The 22,400-nt window shown below is 38.2% G+C and overlaps 1 protein-coding gene across 4 annotated transcripts in view; it reads right to left on the reverse strand.

The window, feature by feature from the left end:
• The window catches only part of LOC124423764 (PDZ and LIM domain protein Zasp), a 28,478-nt gene extending 6,549 nt beyond the window's left edge, over window positions 1-21,929 (reverse strand). The window contains exons 1-12 of one of the 4 annotated variants that reach the window (XM_046961918.1): window positions 21,278-21,929; window positions 10,271-10,422; window positions 9,973-10,144; window positions 9,622-9,758; window positions 9,439-9,539; window positions 8,322-8,541; window positions 6,508-6,693; window positions 6,172-6,277; window positions 5,720-5,875; window positions 4,430-4,516; window positions 3,579-3,711; window positions 30-907 (exon numbers count right to left, since the gene is read on the reverse strand). In XM_046961918.1, the coding sequence (XP_046817874.1) occupies window positions 30-907; window positions 3,579-3,711; window positions 4,430-4,516; window positions 5,720-5,875; window positions 6,172-6,277; window positions 6,508-6,693; window positions 8,322-8,541; window positions 9,439-9,539; window positions 9,622-9,758; window positions 9,973-10,144; window positions 10,271-10,422; window positions 21,278-21,382 (2,433 nt within the window). In that variant the 5' untranslated portion in view covers window positions 21,383-21,929. Of the gene's footprint in view, window positions 1-29; window positions 908-3,122; window positions 3,168-3,578; window positions 3,712-4,429; window positions 4,517-5,719; window positions 5,876-6,171; window positions 6,278-6,507; window positions 6,694-8,321; window positions 8,542-9,438; window positions 9,540-9,621; window positions 9,759-9,972; window positions 10,145-10,270; window positions 10,423-21,277 lie in introns of all 4 variants that reach the window. The other 3 variants (XM_046961915.1, XM_046961917.1, XM_046961916.1) reach the window with 3 other exon arrangements.
• Between the last annotated feature and the right edge of the window lie 471 nt (window positions 21,930-22,400).

Consider the following 22,400-nt stretch of genomic DNA (forward strand, 5'->3'; position numbering starts at 1 on the left):
TTCTGAATGGCTGCTATATCAGAGGGTACGACTTTGGATGTCTCGGCCGTATCTATGGTCGTGTCCTCTTTTACTTTTCTCAAATCCATGACTTCCTTATCAAATTCTCTGACGATTTCTCGCGGTGTTTCAGGACATATAGCGATCGGTTGACTCGGCAACGGTGGTTTCGGACATACTGTTTCTTCCGTTTGACATATCTCAGCTCGATAAGCTCGATGTTCTTCGCGATAAGGTTGCTCTTGCATACCACGCTGACAAACTTTCTCGCTCTGACAGATCTCGCTCTGCATGTACTTTTTGCAGACCTTTGGTTGTTCCTCAGAGGCATAACTCTGTTCGTAAAGATTCCCACCGGAAGAGACGGTTGCTGTCCAAGGTCTAGGTATAGGCTGATAAATTCTCGTTGGTGTCAACGATCTTCTGACACCGCTTTCGGACGAGCTAGCTCGCGAAGTTTCACGTCTTGATTCTCGTCTGGTACCACTGCTATCTACCAATTCGACTCGTTTATAAACCGGACCTGGACAGCTTACACGGTCCATCACGTCTTGATCGAAATAATAACCCTCTCGTGAAGTTCGTTCGTATTCGCGATCGGTACTCTCGCTTCTTCTACTCAATGCTCTCTCGCAAGCCTCGATACTCGCACGTTTATCCTTCACCGCGTGCCGATCTCTACGATCAAGCACCGGGTTTGGATCGATGTACAAAGGACTGGCGGTTGGATATGTGATGTCCTCGATCGGTTTTGGCGGTGGCCAAGCGAGACTTCTAGATTTAACGGAATTAGGATTCGTCGATGGATTGGTGGACGGTGGACGATTATTAGCTGTTTCGATCGGTGGATTCGAAGGTGATGTTGTGGTTTCTTTGGTCTCGTAATAATAGAACTTTTCGTGGACCTCTGATAAGGTTTTTTCGGGATGGGGAATTTGTACGGGAGTATGGTAGCCATTGTTTGTTTGTTTGTTAATACAAATAGGCGAGGATAGAAGAAGCAAGAAGAATAATGAAAACGGGTAATACAAGATACTCAAGACGTGCGGTAAATGATGTTGGAAGAGAGGGCGTGTTAGAAAGAAACAAGAAAAAAAAAACAGAGAAATTTGCGGTGAGTAAAAAGCACGTTAAACGGCTCGTACCCGTTTTCTTCAATTTCTTATCTGCGTGTTTCCTGTTTATTCGTTGTAATGAATCGCAAACAGACAGATAAAACTGACGTAAGAAAATGGGCACATGCCGGATTGCGCTAAATAAAAAAGAAAATAGCAAAATGAAAAAAAAGAAAGAGAGAGAGAGAGAGAGAGAGAGAGAGAGAGAGAGAAAAATCAGTGCGTTCGAGAAAATGTCGAAGCCAAATTTTCTTTCTATTAATAATTATTGCTTATTAGCTAAAATAGCGGCTATATTTCTCGTGGGCTCATCAAAGTCACTCTGCACTCGTATATTCAATCGCGCGATCAAAATTATAAAGAAATTCGTTAGTTAAACCGCATAATTAGCCGCATATTAACGTCCACCCTCGAGCTCTTCTCTCGAGAATTTCAATGCGCAAAGCTGAGAAAAAACGCAGTTAAAAGGGGAACGTGTTCGAAGATGACACGTAGGTGATATGATATCAACTTTATCAAAATGAATTGATCGCGTTTATCGAGCGAATAACTATATACTCTTCCTATGTTGATTCTTTGTTTACAATAGAATTTTTATTTACTTATCATTTATTAATTGGCACATCGCTCGGTCAACAGACAAACATTTAAGCTATTCCGCCGTGGAATTTTATTTGTTTAAAGTGAGTCGCTACTTAACGCACACTCCTTTTCTATTTTAAAATTTTTTTTTCTTTTTTTTTGTTTTCTTTTTTTTGTTCATTAGAATCAATCACGTATATATATATATATATACGTGAATGTATGTATATTATCGAAATATTAACATTCCTTGTGTAAACGACGCATTGTATGTGTAATTTTTTAAATGTATTTTAAAGAGAGATATAAATAATTATTCGTGAACAATTTGAATTGTATTTAATTTGAATATAACTTTGATGGTTCACGCGTTGTAAATTAGATTGCGAATATGAATTTTATTATTATTATTATTTTTATATTTTTTTAATCGGCGTTTCAATTCGTTCATCGGCACGATGACGACGACGACGTTTCTTGAGAGCTACCGACTCATGCGAATGTGAGGGAGAAGGGTCTGGGTTTTGGGTTGAAAGATGGACCGGCTGAAAAAAGATAAGAAAAGCAGTATTACGTTTAAGGAAAGAGGAACGTGTCTTGTAAAGTGAAAGGAAGGTTTATGTTCGACAATCGTTAATAAAAAATTACCTATATAAAAATTAGATTAGATAATAGAAAAGGTGTCGCATATTTCGCAATTTCAACGAGCAAGGAAAATACTAAGTATAATATTTGTGTGACCTAATCAAATTAATAAATACTGTTTTTTTTCGAGCACGTATGTACGAATATTGCCTACTGTCGGGGATGCACTACCAAAGTTAGTTCGGATAATCCAGTGTTAGATGGCACTGGGAGACGATGATGAGCGCGCCTTAATATATGCAACGCCTTGTACGATTGTTTGTGTAAGAAAACATTACTTTTTTTTTTATATATAAAGTATATTACAAGGGAAAGCTATACGAATTATAAGAATAAATTTTTATGTTCCATTTAATATTATTACGATATTATCGACAATTTACTAATGACTAATATGTCATTAATTATTAATTAATTCGATTCGTTGTCAAATCGTTGTCGTCCTCGCAAATAATAATGAACGAACTTAATGCGAAAAACACAAGCGAGAGCAGAGGATGCTTATATGTCATCTTTTCGAAGCACAAAATTGATACGATTCGATCTTATTCGATCGGGAAATGAAACGAGCGTGAAAGATAGAAAAATTTCAAAGATAAAGATAGATAGAAAGAAATAGATACAAATAGATAAAGAGAAGAAAAGAAAGAGAGAGAGAGAGAGAGAGAGAGAGAGAGAGAGAGAGCGAGAGAGAGTGGAAAAATGTGAGGAGGTAAGCCAAAGGGGACGCATTAGCCAAAGCTCGAAACTCGGTCAGCCGAATCTAATCTATCGTCGTACCTCTGAAGGGCGAACTTTTTGGCTTTGGCAGTGCAGAGAAGAGACCTATTTGCAACAATCGAAGATAAAGTTAGGCCAAGGACAAAAGCGAGCTCGTCGCTAGGAGAACGTGCTTGTGAGATCGTTCTTTCGACGATTGGGTCAATCAATTATTTCTTTTATCCTATGTATTTGTTAAAAGGACTTGTCTTGAGACATCAGCGCGATCATTGTCGCAAATCAAACGAGTTTCGTCATCCTTATGTTTATCGCGTTATCATTTGCAAATTTTCTTATTATCCAATTTTATTATCGAGAAGGATCATCAAAAGAATACGAATTATAACGTACGATTTTAATACAATAGAGATTAGATTTTATTTCAAGATAGATTAGAAATAACTTATTGATTAATTATCATATTCTTTTGTTTCCTTATTAAAATTATCGTTAGATATCATCGAAATGAAAGCTTACCGGTTGCGGTCTGATTCTGCGCGCGTGGAAGAATACTGTTTCCTGAATTTACTATAGGAGATGACGAGAGATTCGATAGAGTACTCGATCCACCGAAAGGCTTAGGCCCGATTAGACTATTCGACGTTGGTGCCTGAAAATAAAGATATTCATTGATATTAATTTACACATCCCATTGTACTTTTCGATTGCCTTAGAAATTCTCGTCAACAATGATATTATTTACCATATGGAAATGGACTTACGTTGGAATGAAAATTATTTTTAACAAGATTATATCGGAGTTTGGAAAAAAAAACAAAATCAAGGGATTTGTCTTCTTCTTTCTTTTTTTTTCTTCTTTTTTATTTTTCTACTCTTTTCTTTCTTTTCTTTTTCTTTTTTCTTTTTTTTTTTTCTTTCTTTTTTTCTTTGTTCGTCGTATAAAACGTGAAAACCCTAATCACATCTTGAAGAAATTAATAATCGTGATAGATTGTATTTGTTCACAACGTTGTTAATAAGTGTACGTACACTGACACACAAAATGTTAATTGGCGTTACTACGGCTCGTGCAAACGATTATTATTAAATCGATAATAATTCTTCGCTTTCTAATTACAGCCATTCATAGACGCCCTTAGATAAGAAACCGTCTAATTATCCTCTTCTTCAAGTTCGGAGAATCTGATTTAAAATGATCCGCTTTAAAATGATATTAAACGAACGATTATGTTACTCTCTAATGAATCTTTCTAGATGACTTCTCGCTTCGATAGACGATCACGAACGTACCGAAGAAAAATTAGAGGCGCGTTTAGGGGCTGAGAGAAGTCGTTGAGTCGAGTTACTTGATCGTTCGAAGATATTACCTGGACTGATCGTAAACCGGGTGGATCGACGGGCGAACTGCCAAGGTGATTGGTGGTAGTGGTGTTGTTGTTGGTTGTAGTAGAGGACTGTAAATACACAAAACGACACAAATCCGTCACGTGGTTTATGAGAACGGCGATTAGATAAACAGAAGGAACGAAGAAGAAGAAGAAGAAGATATGTAGAAGTAGAAGAAGATGTAGCAAAAGAAACGAAGATGGCGAAGAGGCCAGATGATGACTAATTAGTCACGATGGGCATAACAAATTTTAAGAATGATTGGCCTTTGATTCATCCTCGATAAATCGATCTTTCGTTATATCACAACCGAATCTAATTCTATTTCATCCTATTCTTATATAATGAAAGAAATCATCGGAAACACGAATAATACACGTAAAATCGTTTTCAACTGTTACATTTGAAATACGAAGAAATCTTATCGCTTCGTATCGTAACTCTAAGCAATTGCAATTGAGATCGTTTTTTAGAGCAGCGTGAAATATAAATAAGACCTGACCGCATTCGCGATGCATGCTGTCATACACGAGTAAGGCTTCGTAAATTAGATTAAACTACGTTTAACGATTTGACAATGGATGCTGATGTTCTAATTGAAAATCTTCATTTTAATTTGGGGTCTAATAATGATTGATTGAACAATTCGGTAAAATGAAATAAATGGAAAATAACAGTTCGTTGTTAATCGTAGTGATCGTAGAGAACATAAAGAAAGAATGATCTTTAAATGATATAAAAGTTTATGCATATTAAAGTATGAACCAAATGATTTCTAATCTCAATCGTGAGAGCTCGTAACTTTTACTCGTTGCGTAATGCTGCGTTTTGCTTACATAAGAGACACGCAACGATCAGCCGATTTTGATTTTATTACCATACAGTTACGTTCTCGAACTTCATTTTTTTTTCTTTTTATTGAATTCACCTTTAAATTCGATTCATATCGAGTCGATTATCATTGAATCGACGCGTCACTTCCGCCTAACTCGTAACGATTGATCTTTCGTTGCAGCTTACTTTCACTTTTACGAAGGATAACTTTTGTTTCAAACGAAACGTTGGACCATTTTAAAGCTAGAAGACGAATCGTTCGTTAAATATTATCATTAAGGAGAAGAAAGATTCACGATCAAAGTCGAGGCCGTTCCTTGGACAAGCCATATACGAAAGTACAATTAAATAGACGTGCAGAGAATAACGGAAGTATAAAAAAAGTAAGTATCGAGATTGGTCGAATCCAAATAATAAAATCAGAGCACACTGCCAACCTCGGTGCCACCACCTGTCTGGATGGTGATAGTACTCGTAAACGTTTTCGATTCCCCGTTGCACTCTCCGTTCCTGATGCAGCCATTCCTGTTCGGGACCGGGGTCCGTCTTGATTGACGATCGAAGCCATAATCTGGACTAGTACGGCCGCAATTCTGGAAAAGCGTTTAGTGCCAAGCAAAAAAAAAAAACAGTACACACGATTTGTTAGGCTATCCTCAAGACGTTCTTTTTTATATCTCTCTTTTTTTCTTTTTTTTTTTTTTTCCTTTTTTTGGAAATAATCTCGCCCGATCATTCGCGTGCGCAAAAGCGACTTTCGATGCAAAGTAGTTGCGTTATAAGCGATAAACGAAAGAAGAAAGAGAAAGAAAAATAAAGAATAAAAAATAAAAGCATACGAATCTCTCTTTTCATGCTACCTTTTTATAATTCGAGTTTAAAGACTTACGGTGAACGGTAAAGGCGAGGATCCGTGATTGCTTAGCGGCGGCGATAAAGGTGCGCCAACGCTCGAAAGCGCAGCCGAGATCGTGCTGGCTGGTGCTTTGCCGCCTCTGAAATCAATGCCGATGATTTATTAGCTTCTTGATTATGCTCTATCCCACACATTCTCTAAAATAGATTTTACTTGTCTCGTCAAGTCCCTACAGTCCCCCTCTACTATCTTATAAATTTTTTCTTTTTTTCATATGTACCAAGAAAAATTTCCTTTCGATCTATCAACTTAATCGATCATGAATTTTTAATCTACCTACGTAAATGATAGCAATTAGAGTTCACTTACGGTGGCATAGTAACCGGTATCACACCAGGAGGTGCATTTTGTCTGGCTACCAATTTTGCGTGAATATCGCAATACAATTTGTTATTAATGTTATAATAACCAACGTTCTTTAGAGAAGTGCCACAGGTAGAACATTTGAAGCACTCCACGTGAAGATTTTTTTCCTTGATTCTAACGAAGACACCTCTGAAAAGAAAATAATATACTTTAGTCCTGTGTACACGACTCGGCTACATTATTCTAAGTTGATTTTATCAATAGAAAGCTCATCTTCGCGTTAAGAAGATCAACTTAAAACAATGTAGAGAATATATATATATATATATATATACATTATTCATCGGACGGACGCTAAAAAGCAACTTTTTAATCGGACATGCCACGATTTTTGTTTGTTTGTTCGTTTGTTTTGTTTTCTTTTATTTTTTTGTAATTTTTCTTTTATTATTTCATTTTTATTCCTATTCTTTTGTCTTTTTCTCTTTTTTCTTTATTCTTTTTTTTTTTTTTTTGTATTTTATCTCTTAAAATATTTAAGAAAGCACAGAGAGAGGAGCTCGACACCTCGACGAAGGAGGCCGGATATTCGAAACGAATTTATTCAAACGTATGAGAATAAATGAATTTATGATTTATGTTAACAACTGTCGCAGGCATCATTACGGCTTTAAATACTTTCCATAATTCTTTCTATCAAAAAAGTCATATTTTAACGCCATTTGTACTGTGTAATAATCGCAACAATTCAAAATTCGAACGGTAAATTATCTTTAACACCAAATTACATTCGTTAAAGATAACGAAAAAATAATCGAAGAGGAAGAGAGAAAGAAACGGTTATACGCGATTTCAAAGAATTCCTTAAAAAAAAAGAAAAAAAAAAAAAAAGAAAATGATAAAAATACGAGTGGCAACGCCTTGCTTCACAAAAAGCGCAAAAAACAAAGAAAAAAAGGGAAAAAAAAGGAGAAAAAAAGACGTTCGACGCGTGCACAAAAAATATTTATACAGTCACAAAAAAATATTCACAACATCAAAAGCGGGTTCTAGATCGTACGATTTGTCTCTTGACAGAGAATAAATGATGAAGAAAAAAAGACGGAGAGTGAGAGAGTGTAAGAGAGGGAGAGAGAAAAAGAGAGACAAACAGACGGACAGACAGATAGAAAGAGAAAAAGAAAAAGAGAGAGAGAGAGAGAGAGAGAGAGAGAGAGAGAAAGAGATAATAAGTAAATGATTTGGCATATAAGAAAAGCTTGAATAAAGTATGTCTTCGCTCTGAAAAAAAGTCCTAGCAGGTATCAAGCTTCAAGCTCGGATGATGACGAAATGTTCGAGATGCTAGAAATTAATAGACGTTTGGCACATTGACCGAAGGAATTCTTCGTTCTTCTTGAAGAAGCGATTTTGAAGAAGAGGCGATAAGAAAAGTATTATTGTGCTTCGATTCATCAAGGAAATTCGTCTTGATTTCTAACCTGATCCGATAACTAGCGCAGAAGAGTTGACAATAGGTATTGGTTTAAAAAAGTGACGAACACTTTTATTTTCTACGAATCGAAGCACGAGATAGAAGGATATACCAGCGTACGTACGACAATCGAGCAATTCAAATGGACAACAAAATTGTCGATGTCTTTGAGGTGCAAGAAAAACGAGTTTTCTTATTTAGGACATATCCAAAAAAAAAAAAAAAAAATAGAAAAAAGCTCGTTTCTCTTTTCTGCCCAGTCAAAGAGACACCCTCGGTCCGTCGTCGATCGTGCAAGAAGGCCTACAGATACTTCATTTTCTTTCTGATCGTAAATAGTTACACGATCACTCGGTCGCAGTTGTTGCAACGGACGAGCGACGGGTCCCGACGTTGATCCTCGTTGTTTGATATTCGTGGATATTCGTAGTTATTCGGGGTAATGGCTCCGCCACCGCCACCGCCACCAAGGGCGTGAAATAGAGGCGTGGGTGATCTAGGCGAGGTGGCCCTTCCGCCGATCGCGTGGCTCACCGACGAGTAAAACTCTGTCCTTGAAGAAACTACGACATGGAATTAGAGAAAAAGACCGTCACTAAAACGAGGAAAATGATACTGGATCTATCTCTTCGCCTTTTGACAACGACGTTCTCTTGTGCGTTTTCTTTTCTTTTTTTTTTTTTTTTCTTTTTCCTTCTCCTTCATGTATACGTGTACGTGTATATATGTGTACGTGTATCATGTGTAAACGCCCTTTGTGGAGTTCAACGACCAGAACTCGAGTTTCTCATTTTTGTTTTATTTTCTTTTTTTATTTTTCCCTATTAAAAGAGAAGAGAAAAACGGCCTCCTCCTCCTAATCTGACATTGCGTTCGTCATCGCTCCTTTCTCGTCCATAAAGATGATCATTGTCTTCTGTAAAGAGAGAAGAGCAAAGGCCGAGAAAGAGAGGATATCTCTCGGCTTGCTGTTCTGAACTTACACGATGAGCCTCTCGCACTCGGCACAGATGTTCTGTCCTGGTGGAAGGCTCGATTGCGGCGTCGACGGAGGTTGCGTTTTCGTTTCCGGCGCCGATACTGGCCTCAGTCCCGCCAAGGCAGGCGACGATGGCGTTATCACGCCGCTCGTAGCAGTTGGCTCCGCTATTTCGTAAACAAGTTATCGTTTCCGCATGCAGAAACTCTCGAGCGAAACTTTTCCCATTTGCTACGCTCGAAGAAAAATCTCTGGAGATCGATCGTTCTTTTTTCTCCTTCTTTTTCTTTTCTTTTTTTTTTTCTTTTTTTCTTATCTTTTTTCTTTTTTTCGAAAGTAGATATTTAGACCTTCGTTCTCCAGCGATCTTTTCAATTTAGATATATACACATATAATAAATACATTGATACGTCTTCGATCAATGCGAAGAGAAAAGTAATGAAATTTTTATAGATCGTTAATCCTAATATATTAGCTAACCTGGCTCGGGTGTTTTCGGCTCTTTATCAGCTTCTTGAACCATCTTAAATACCTCGCTGTTTTCCGCATTATAGTTTTTCTCGTTCTTTTTGAAATTAACCCTGCAATATCGACGATTACAGTAAACGAGAAACGTGTACGTAAGACGAAGTCTTTCGTAATGAGAGAACTTTTCTATTTTACCCAAGGACACCACCGGCAAGAACCTCGGCCTGCGCGGAGAGAGTCTCCGCGATGGTCTCCTCGCTGTAAATTCCTACCGGACTGTTGTACTGTTTGTTTACGATAGACTTTATTGGACCCTCGCTCGTTCCGTTCAGCTAAAACACAAAGTATATTTGTAAATTTTAAATATAACAACGTTTAGAATAGATCGAGCTCGTTTTTTTTCTTATAAGATCTTACAAAAACTTGGCAATATGCTCATTATCATTATCATTATCATTATCATTATCATTATCATTATTATTATTATTATCATTATTATTATTATTAGTTTAATCAATACCATGTATCTCGTATGTGTGTACGTACGAATGGCTTCGGACTGAAATTATGTCCACTTCCGATAAGTGGTGCATCCTGTTTCTTTGCAGCCAGGGACGTCTTCGTGACTGGGGTAATGTTACCAGCTGATACAGCAGGCGTTGGTGATGGAAGCGTAGACGATACCGGCGTCACGCTTGGTTTCCAAGTACTGCCGCCTCTACGTGAAACGATTAACACAGCTTAAAAAGTTTCGATCGAACAAAGAGAGAGAGAGAGAGAGAGAGAGAGAGAGAGAAAGGAGAAAGAAGAAAAGTTAACTCGATATCGAGCTAGTATTTTTTACCTCTGCACGGTCATCTCGAAGTTGTTTCCAGCTCTAACGATGACATCCTGCGCGTCCTTGTGCCTCAGATTGTACATTTCCGTGTTGTTGACCTTAATGACGGCATCCCCGGCTCTGAGACCCGCTGCTTCGGCCGGTGACCCGCCATTGACCTGCAACGCGTTCAATTTCATTTATCTTTTTATCTTGGAAGAAGGCTCTCTCGCAATTTTTATCGTCGATACTTTATCAATGATCGTCGTCGTCGTTCGTCGCCGATAGAAGGATAAATTGTTCTCGGTGATTCGATCGTTAAATATAAAACAGTCGTAAGAAGGGTTAACGATCCTTTTAATTCGAAAGAAATCCCGGGAAGGATCGAAGTGCGGATACGTCGCGACGACAACGCGACGACGACGACGACGACGACGACGACGACGAAGACGTCGGCTCGCTTCGCGTCTATTTTTACGTGCCCACGCTGACGTGCGTCTTCTTTTTCTTCTTCCTTTTCTTCCCTCCTTCTTCTCCTTTCTCGTACCCTCCGTCGTCATTTCGTCTTCTTACTCCAGACTTCCAGCCACTATATTTAAGTGCACGCGCGTCATTACGCTTCGCATCTCGGACACTGTGAGTCCATTCACGTGAAGAGACCGCAGGAGCGAGAAGGATGGAGATCAAGAAAGAGCGCGCGCGCGCGCGAGAGAGAGAGAGAGAGAGAGAGAGGGAAAGGAGAGAGAGAAAAAGAAAAAGAAAACCTTATCGAGATCATTGACTTCGAGTTCGAAGTGGCGTTTTCTTAATAGACCAATACTTAGAATTCCTAAGCAAACGAGTGTCTAAGCAAGAATAAACTAATTTATTTTCCACACATGACTCTCTCGTGGGAGTCGATTCATTTTCTCTTGACTTGAGATCTCTTTCAGATCTTATCCGTACTGACCTTTTACGATCTCGATCGATCACTTCGACTCGGCGTTACGACTTTAATGAATTAAAATCGATGGGATCGATTGCAATAAATCGACAATCGATATATGTAAAATATTATTTACGGAAGTCGTAGAAATTGATATGAAAATGACATGTTATGTATGTTACGCATAACTCTTATCGACACATCTCGATCCTAGGAAGGCGCGAGAATGATGCATTGGACCGCGACGAAAGTGATGAACGGCTTTCTGCGAATCTATTCGCTGCCAATGTATTGCTAAATGAGATAAGACTCGAACTATTGCCGAGAGAAAAAGCTATTTATAAATGAAGATCGTCGTTAATTAACCGATTTTTGACGTGCATTATTAATAACTACGGTAGGAGATATGTCGGTAACCGTTGCTTTTATATTTAGAATGTCAGGCCGATGCCGGTACGATCCGATTTCATCGATTAAAAAAAAATTAAACGAAAAAGATCAGATACGAAAAATCATAGACTAAATGAAACTGTAACGATATAAGAAACCATAATAGCTCAAAGTTACTTTAGGAAATGCGTTTCCGATTTCACTTGAACCCTAACATTCGGCTGTTATAGAAAACAATTAATGTTTCTCTATCCAATCGGAGAAGAGAATCGAACCGCTCTCTCGGAACCGCCTTTTCTATAAATACGAATCTAATTTATCGGTGTTATTTTTATTACCACTCCAAGAAGACGAATCCATGCTCTTTGGTCCAGCCACATTAATGTAAAAGAGACACTGTCGTAGCCGTTCCTCTTGCTCGATAGACAGCTCATATTTTTTTATGTTCGTCGCGACGGAAGGAACGCGGAATGTATGTAGGTCGGATTCGTACGAAGCGAAGAAAGTAGAGAAAGAGAACGAGAAAGAGAAAGGGAGAGAAGGAAAGAGGAAAAGAAACGAGCGTCTGTTAAACGCGATCACTTTTAGAGATCCCAACCCGATGACAAACGATTACGCGAATATACTTTCTTATGCGTCATGCATTCAATTTCTGGGTGTCTGTCCTGTGTTAAAAAGTCATGAAATACAAAATGAATATATTTTTCCACTTGCCCGAACGATACCATACATTATTTCGTTCATGACATATGGATAATTTCACGATACCTCTTCTTTATCATTTTTGCGAACGATTAAAGTCATCTCGAGGAAATCGGATCAGGGTGTCAGTTGTTGTTTCGTTTCGTCGGATGTACCTACCTATTCCTGTAAATAGAAGTACGAAATTGCGTCATTGGTGTCAGCGCGATACACAAGATTTGCCAAAACTCTACGTGCTCGCTTCGCTGTTACGTCTGACTGATGATTTTTTCTTTCTTTCTTTCTTTTTCTTTTTTTTTTTTTTTTTTTTTTACGAAAATGCGATGCAACTTTTTTTTCTTTCCTTTCCTTTTCTCTTTTTTTTTCCCTTTTTTAAGATAAAACTTTCGATCTCCCCTATTCTTCTCTATCATCTTTACACACTTTCATTTCGTTTCACAGTCACGTCGTAAGTATAATTTCAAAGTGGGTTGGCACGTCGATTATATTCTCGTCGTCGGTTTGCTCACTTCGTGTCGCATTAAAACCGATCGACTTGAGGCAATTTGTCTACAATGTATGAATAGAAAGACATTGTCTGTCTCTTGTATTTTTTTTCTTTACTATTCGACAAAGTTGAGAGACATTTTATCCATGGAACAATTTGACTTCTTTTCTTGGTCAGGTCATCGACACAAGATTTTAAGAACGATACGTAAGAGTATAGATGTAGTCCGAAGTGTCGACGAACGATACGGCGAAGATGAGAACGATGTCGATGAGAGTGTTGTCTCGTACGTAGGTCCTAAAGAAGAGACGTAGGACGTGGCCCGTAAGTCAGGGTTAAACCTGCTGGTAGGCACCGTGAAAGCTTGTCTCTAAAAATAGACTTGGACCGGTCTAAAAATAGGACTCGAATACGTATGCCGGATATACGAACATACATACGTATATAGATATATATATATATATATATATATATGTGTGTACGAGAGGATAGTGAGAAAGAGAGAGAAAAGAATGCACTAAAAGCGTGTACGCGCACGCGCACGCACGTGTAACGAAAGTAGAAACCATCGAAGAAATATCATGAACTAGAAAATTACTTTAACGATTCTTTGACTCCGATCGCCATTGACACGAACATTGTTTGCAAACGTGTTCGATCTTAAAGTTTAGAAGAAGCCCTAACGAGGAGAGAAATCCAATGGGAATAAGGTAATTACAATTAGAGATATATATATGTAGGTTGGGAAAACAGTCGCAGACACGGTGGATGCACGGGTGGATGCACTTGAGTGCAGTCAAACCGAGAGAAGCAAAGAATTCACCAAGGTGTACGAGGTACGCATTCCAATGGGCGGGTTATCAGAGACGGATCCATCCCACCTTCCATGCTGGAATGCATCTCTGTCCTTTTTTCTCTATCTCTTTCTTCGAGGCCTTAAGGCCCGTTCATACGCGCGCTACTCTCAAAAACGTCGGACGCGAACGTAGAAAGCCACGTAAGAGTACCTACCTATAGGCAGATACTTAACTATGTACACGCGTGTATTTCTTACTGGCTTGAGTTTATGAAAAAGTGAAAGCGTTTTTACGATCGCCAATGAATGTAGAAATCCGTGTGATCGTAGCGACTAATTGCTCGTATAAAAATTTTTATATTATCCCTCTCTCTCTCTCTCTCTCTCCCTCTCGCCTTTCAAAGATATTATCGACGCGAGAAAGAGCGATTTCGGATTTCATTTACATCAAGATGCCTTGGTTACATCTCAGAGAGAAATAGAAAGAGAGTAGATGCAAATGTCGTTCCCACCGGGAATAAAATTCTGTCGTTAGTTGCCTCGCAGTCGGAGAATTTTACGATGATTTGTAGAGCAGAACGGAATCTGACACTAATGAGAGAGCAGTAAGGGAGGCCCTCTTGCCGCTAGTTACACCGGCCAAGGACTCATTAATATTTTCAAAGTTGTTATTAAAAAGGTTCTTGAGATAGCGTTTGACGTTTTGTATAATCATAGAACGAGAAAGGATGATTTTTATTACAGACAAGATATTTTAATACCCTCGGATCGACATGTGTTTTTAGAAAGTTTTAGACCACTCGTGTTTTGCGGTTGAATAGAGTCGAACGTATCAAGATGGACTTCCTGTTTTTGCGAAAATTGCAATGGCTACCCGTTCAACGTGATCTCGGAGACAGAAGAAGAAATAGACAATGACGTCAGGTCAAAATTATCGGTCTACGTCTGACCGGGTCTTATCTTTTCAAACAAACCGCACACCGTTCGTGCTATGGACTACAATAATATACACGTTCGAGTATCCGCCTATGTGTTTTGTTCCCTCATATACGTGCCACCACATATGCACGTTGGAAGAATCGCTTTACATGGAACTGCATTGAACATCGATGATGTTGCCTCAAAAGAATGTTCAATGTTACTCTAAAAGAGCAACCTGTATTTTTATTCACCAGTTTAACGATTCTTAAACATGAAATTACGAAGAAGAATCGATGGTCATTTCTTTCTTTTCTTTTATTTATCTCTTTTCTTTTTTTACTCTATTTTTTTTCTTTTCTTTCTTCTTCTTTTTTTTTTTTTTCTTTTTTTTTACGAAGATCAGCGTAATTCAATTTCTATCGATCGGAATGCCGATACGATATTGTACACTCTTGTAAAAGTACGCGCTTCAATTTCTTCGTGTACGCATAGATATGTAGATATATGTATGTATATATGTATGTATGTATAGTACATAAGCTTTAGCTATCCGTTCCCACCATCGGAAGACGAGAAGGAAGAATTTAGAAATATTTACTTCCAAACTAGAGTTAACAAAACGTGATTCACCATCGTTAAATGCTCCTCGAGCGAAAATTAATGAAATAAAAATATTATCTTTTTCTTATTTAGAAAATCAATGAAATACGATAATACGTACGTAAAGTTAGTTCGTAAAATAAAATAACAAGATCACAAATCCGAGAGTATAGATATTTTTTTCCCGGCCTTTTCCTTAATTTTAACGGCATTACGTCGCTATACTTCCAAAGCATCGTTATTCTGATCTAATCGCGACAACGTAATCATGATCCAACACTCTGAAAACAAACGAGAAAAGAACGATACCTGCTCCCTCGTCTTCTGGCAAATTTCCCACAAATCTATCCCTCTCTCTCTCTCTCTCTCTCTCTCTCTCTCTCTCTCTCTTCCTCTCTTCCTCCCTATTCTTCCACTCCCTCTCTCATTCCCGAAATCGAATCGGCATTTACGACAGGCGCTCCTAAATCCAATCCTCGTAAACGAGATAAAATTTCACTTACAATCCATTTGACTTTTTATCGATCTCGATATATCTTTGCGATTTCATATATATGTATATATATATATATATATATATATTTAATGTTTCAAGACAGGACGATCTTTTATATTTGTTCAAGAAATAAAAAATGAAAAGTAAAAAAATCAAAAAAAAGAAATAAAGAACAAAACAAAACAAAACAATACATGGCAATGTATAAAAAGCAAAACGATTCCGGAAGAAAATAGTTAATAAATTGTCGTGTCTCTTTGAGAAAAATTCAAGGGAACGACACGATACGATATCTCACGTGGCAAAGAGTAGAAGGTGGGTGGAAGATCGGAAAAAAAAGACGACGAGACTCGAGAAGACACGCGGTGAGAAATAAAAGCGATATTTTTATATCCACGGGAGTAAGCTCGGTGGCGTCCGGCAGCGGGCCTCGGCCTCTATTAATATCCACGGACCGGGCTTCCTCTCAGCCTCCGCAGCTTCGTCCTCTCTCTTTCTCTTACTTACTCACTCACTCACTCACTCACTCACTCACTCACTCACTCTCACTCTTTGCCGCGAGCGAAGAGAAAACGATCGAACCACCAGAACTTGAAGATGAAGATGAAGAAGAAGAATTGTCGCGAGAAGGATAAAGTTTTCGTATGAAATTGCAAAGTACTATATAGTATGTTAGAAAAAAAAAAGAAAGAAAGAAAGAAAAAAAAAAAAAAAAAAGAAAAAAAGAAATAATAAACGTACAAAATAGAAAGTAAGAATCATCGATCGAAATATAACTATTTATCAAAGTTATCAAACTCGATAAAGAAAAGATAATAATATAATGTGAGATTCTTTGGTAAAAAATGTACTGATCGAACGGTAAGAATGATTCACTTAAGCGTCTCGATCGACTCATGCATTTTCGTACCGTGTGCAAGCGAACAGCCTCTCGTAATCCTCTGTATAACGCGCAACGTTTTGCCACTCCAGGAGGCTTGAGCCAAAACACCCACGTTTCACGGACTTTTTTCTCTCTCTCTCTCTCTTTCTCTTTCTCTCTTTTTCTTTTTCAGTTCTTCCTTTTTTCGATTTCTCTTCGGTGAAGAGATTTTTCAACGCTCAGAACGAAACGTCACCTGACCCATGACAGCCGCCAAGTCTTTTGATTCACGGTCGAATATTCTTTTTCTTCTATTAAAACGTCAATCGGCCGACACACGAAATATGTTCGTTGAACGCTATCAAAATATATCGACCATGGTAGTAGATACGTAATTAGCGTTTAAAAAATACCGATAAGAAATTTCTAGAGTATGTTATTTCGAAAAATTTAATAATGAAAATTATTATAGCGAGAAAAGAGATTGGAAAAACGTTTTTAAATCGATTTCGAAATAATTCACGATAAAAGGATAGTTAATTCATGATAGCCAAGCTTTCTAGGAAACTCTTAGATATATATGATCGTTCCTTTCATTTTCTACGATTTTCACAAATAACGAGAAGCTATTGAGCTCTCGATAGCTCGTTGACATCCTCGACGAAACTTGAATTTACTTATCGAACGAAACATTTATTCGAAGCTATATGGAGGAATGACAAGCAGATTCCTTGATGTCAGAGAGAGCGAGAGAGCGAGAGAGAGAGAGAGAGAAAAAGGGAGACGAGAAATCCGAGTACGATCCGAAATAAACTCACGCTCTCGTCTAGAAACGTGTCTTTCTTCTCTTCCTTTTGTATCGATGAGCGAATCGACGCAAATGCACGCAGCCGGCATCTTTCGATCGTCTGCTGATATTTCGTCGAACTTGTTTCTCTGATATTTCTCTCAATGAAAAAACGTTTAATTATGATTATGAACATGAAGGGAATAATTTATTAAAAAAATAAATGAGAAAGAACATAAATGGTAACAATAAAGATGAGAATATTCGTGAGAATCGATTAAGAAAAAAGCGTGAAAGTAATACTAAACGAAGTGATACGTTTGTTGTTAGTATCGTTTCTAAGGACATATATGGAACATTCTAATGGGAACGATTTGAAAAGTATGAAAAATATTTCCAAGAAAAGGAACAAATTTCGATTTTGAATTATTCGTCGTAAAAATATCGTCCATTTCAATCGAGATTCCAGCACCTTCCTGAGGATATTCCTTGTCCGAAGTAAGGAGCGCAATGTTAACTAGACTCAGTATAAACGCGATATTTGCGTTAAACCACCCACGTGTTGGCAGCTTACCAGCTGTTACCACATTCGTGTATTAACCTTTATCGGAAGGAACTCGTATTTCGAGATAAAATTGCCTCACATTTCTCTGATCGTCTTTCCAAACAAGATCGTAAGAAGAAAAATTCTAGTATCTTATCTGATATTTTCGATTTTGTAAGCTGAAAGCTCTTTTGGCACGTCGAGGAAGATCGTTCCTTGTTTCTTGAACGATTTGAGCATTTAAACTTGGCGCCATTTCTTACTCGCACTCTCTTCTCTCTCTCTCTCTCTCTCTCTCTCTCTCTTTCTTTTTCATTGCGTAATTTTGATCCAAGACACGAAAGCTGTGTAATGTCAAGTGCGTTCTCGTGAACGGAATTCTTCCTGGTCTGATGCCTATCTTGTAGAATTTCTTTGAATAAAATTACGATGATAAAAAAAATTATAACGTTTATCAAATTATTTTTTTATCATTAAATGATTTTGAAAGTTTTAATAATCCAAGCATGAATCGGCCGAAATAATGATTGCATACATTACTTTTCTAAACGTAAACTCAAAGCTACAAAGTTACGAGCGAGGAAAAGGCGACGTTATCAAATGGACGAGGCCGCAATCGAGCGATGGAATTCGCTGTGAGTCCTTCCTCGATGCGATAGCGCACATTCTATGCACGTGCATCGTCCCCAAACGAAATATCGCATAACATGCTAAGCGCCCACGTTACGCCGACTATTATATCGTGCCTAGCGTAATCACGAAAACTCGTTTGTAATTAGACGAATGGAAAAGACTAGAAAACTCTTCATTAATTTTACATCTATTTTGGGTGCGATTTTTTCTGTGAGAAGAAAGAAAAGAAAAGAAAAAAAGAAAAAGAAAGAAAGAATAAGAGAAGAAAAAAAGTCTAGCTAATCGATACGATAAAGGAAAAAAGATAAATTTCCTCTCTAAATCTTATCTTCGTTATCGTTTATCTATTCTTATTTCGCTACTTTGTCCGCATCTGTTCATATATTTACTTAATTTTATATTTACTTATGCTTTTAGGCTTATTAACTAAAAAGTAGTAAGCGGTAGAGTCTTCCGCCTCTTATAGTTACGATAAGAGCCTTTGTTTATCGCGATACGGCCTTGGGATTATAAATTGACCATACGTAACTTCTGTACTTTTCATAGCTGCAAATAAAAAGATCGACCGATGGTCAATGATTTTTTCTTTTTTAACGACGTTTATAAAACCAATTGGAAAATTAGATTAGTACTCGTTTAATACATATACATATATACATATGTATATATGTATAGGTACGTACGTAGGCATGTTCGATACTTTGCAGCAGCATCCGTTTTAGAATCTACAATGTAGACGAGCGCCCGTAAACTTCCTGCGCTTGTCAGAGATAAATGTCAGAAGGCGTCTATTAGAACTTCATCTTGGACTCGAAACTAGCTTCATCTTGGATCGAACACGTGACGATATTATACCGAGATTGCAATCTTGAACGATGGATTAGCCATCTCGAACGTCATTTCTTCTAACAATTCGAAGAATAGAATATACACGATCTAGGAAAAGTCTCTCTTGGGAAATGAGAGTTCCAAGACTCTCGAAGTATTTACTTCCGCGGAGAGATAAATAAGAGAGAAACAGAGATGGAGATAGAGTTAGAGATAGAGAGAAATCACATCAAGCTAAGAGTCGTCGACGTCGACGGCGTCGTCTTCGTCTTGAGCGGGGCTCGACCCGGCTTGCGAGTTTCGCAAAGGCACCTTCTAGAAATAGAACGCCCAAATAATTTGCCTCGGATTACCAGCGACGCGCCGTTCTCTCTCTCTCTCTCTCTCTCTCTCTCTCTCTCTCTTTCTTTCTCTCCCTCGACACCCTTCCACCATCTCCCTTACGTTTCCTTACTCTGACGCTAAGTGACTTGGACTTTCTCTCTTTACTTCCGTCATTTGCAAATCGTCCCTTTACACCATTTTCTCTTTTCTTTTTAATTCCATCTAAATAACGTAGGTATAAATTCGCGAGAGAAGAAAAAAAAAACGACAGAAAGAAAACAAAAACAAAACAAAAAATAAAGAAAAAAATAAAAAGATCAACCGGTTTGTCGAGTTTTCGTTAAGAACTACAAGATAAATATTATTTCCTTGACAGCCTTTTATTCTTTATTTAATCGATCAATAAGGACGAATAGAAAAAGAAAGATAAAATTTGTCGAGTATAGTATCCTCTGAGAGTGGGTGTTTCAAACGCGAACCTTACATCGCACTCATATTTCTCTCTCCTTTCCAAGAAAGCCCGAGGGCGCGGGTAGACGGCCGTATTTGCGGGATCGTAAAATAAACGGAGCACCGTAAGAAGAAGGCCAAGTTCGTAACGTCGATTACAAAGAAAATGTCTTTACTCCCGATCGACTATTCAAAGCAAATCTGATTTTATACGAATGACAGGAAAGGACGTTAATTATTTGTTGGAATCAACTCTGTCAAGCAAACGAGATTTTCTTTATTGCGAATTTGTATTAAAGTAGTTAAACTGAAACGATCGTTCATTCTAATCTGTCGACGATGATCGTTCTCAATGGTGACTTCTACAATGATCATCGCGATGATCTTTAGTACGATCTCGACGACAGAAGAAAGTCCGATACTCGTAGGAGCATCCCCCTCGTCATTCGAACATCGGCCAAAAGCTTCTCGTATTACCAACTCGCTTCATCGCCAAAACACGACGGTTGCGACGAGCCGAGCGTTTCGCGCGTAGTTGGCAAAGATTTCTACCGATGCGCGTGAAATAATTTGGCGTTTGCTTCCTCGGCCTTACGTAATACCATCCTCAACTTTATGGACTCGTCGGCGAAGAGTAGAGACAAACAAATACGACATTAGCTCATGGTCGTGCCTTTCGATTATCAAACAATTTAGGAGAATGCACGTATTACGAGTAAGCTATGCGCAATGTATCTCTTTACTAATGACGACGATGATACCAAGAAACGATATGATTTCTAACTAATCGTTAATATGACGAAAGAAAGATATATATATATATACACACACACATTTATATAATCGATAATATATCCAAGAAATAATTCGATCTGACCGTTCGTCGAAAGTCGATCTCAAAGTTAAAAACGATCGGTTAAATCGTGATCGAACGGTCCTTGATCGAGAAATGAAAAAAACTAGGCGCCAGTCGAGATCGCGGTGTCGTTCGACTTTCCATATCCACGAGGATAATTTTGTCTACAACCGGATTTTCCAAGATACGAATACGATCGTGTCTATCCTAGATACGGTAGCCTGAGTAAATGTAAATTGCTTGCCGTTAATTGAGCCTTCCACGCGCTATAAATTTTAATCGTTTAATCTTCTATGCATCGACACGCCTTCGATCCTAACAAAGTATATATATATAAGTTGGATACCTTGCAAACTCGTTGATTGTACCTAAACATGCATGAGTAAAAAAAAGAAGAAGAAGAAGGAAAAAAAGAAAAATAAAACGCACATACCTTCTGTACGATCAATGGAGTACCGAAATCCTTGCCACCTTGAAGACGAAATCCCCAGGGTGATCCATCGAAGCGGGAAAGTTTGACGCTTATCAGCTGTGCCATATCACTGAACTCGCTTGATCCCTTTTCTTAATAACCAAAAAAAAAAAAAGTAACTCTCTTTTCCACCGAAAACTACGTTTATTATCCGATCTATCCAGGTCCGTGTATCAAAATGAAAAGGACAAATTAATTTCAACGTTCCCTAATGAATTTAAGAGAGAACGTTTTTTTTTTTTTCTTAACGTCGATCTATATCCTAATCTTTCTTTCTTCTTGATAACGCAACGTAATTATTACTCTCTTGGCTATTAAAAAATTATTTACGTAGTGAATAATTATTATTAAGCACGTTTATGCGTTTTCAACGAAAAAAAAAAAAAAAAAAAATAAAAAAAAGAGCAATTATTCTCGTATAACACGTTTTGCACACCAATGTATCTTTTCTACTATTCTTCCTCGATCCTCGTCGATCGACGTGCGAGAGCTTACTGGAGGGAGCGCGCGCTCGGAAGAGGAACGGCACAAACGTTCCCGAAGAACGCGCAGGCCGGAGTAAAGGTAGCGAGGACGGTCAGTCGGGCAGCGGGGCCTTACGTGCGATTTCGAATGGTACGACGGAGTGGAGGAAGGAGGTAGAATACCGTCGACTGCTGGAGGGGATAGAAGGAGGGTGTGCTGCCTCCTCTATATATATGTATATATATGGATTGTAGAAGAGAGAGAGAGAGAGAGAGAGAGAGAGAGAGAGAGAGAGAGAAACAGAGGGAAAGAGAGAACGAGAGTACTGTCCTTCTCTTCTTCCTCTTCTTCTTCTTCTTCTTCTTCTTCTTCTTCTTCTTCTTCCTCCTCTTCTTCCTTCCACGACGCGACGACGACGACGACGACGATCCTGCTACTTCGACATTCTCGACATTTTATTTGCTCCTTTTCCCTCGAAAACTTCTTCTTCTTCTTCTTCTTTTTCTTCCTCTTCTTTGCTGTCTCCTGTAGCTTCGCAAACAAGAACACTTTGGCCGATCTATGCAACATGCTGCGTTCACACTCTTATTTCGTTTCTTTTGCTTTTTTCGTTTTTTTA

This window comes from Vespa crabro, chromosome 4, assembly GCF_910589235.1.
Source record: "Vespa crabro chromosome 4, iyVesCrab1.2, whole genome shotgun sequence".
Lineage (NCBI taxonomy): Eukaryota > Metazoa > Arthropoda > Insecta > Hymenoptera > Vespidae > Vespa > Vespa crabro.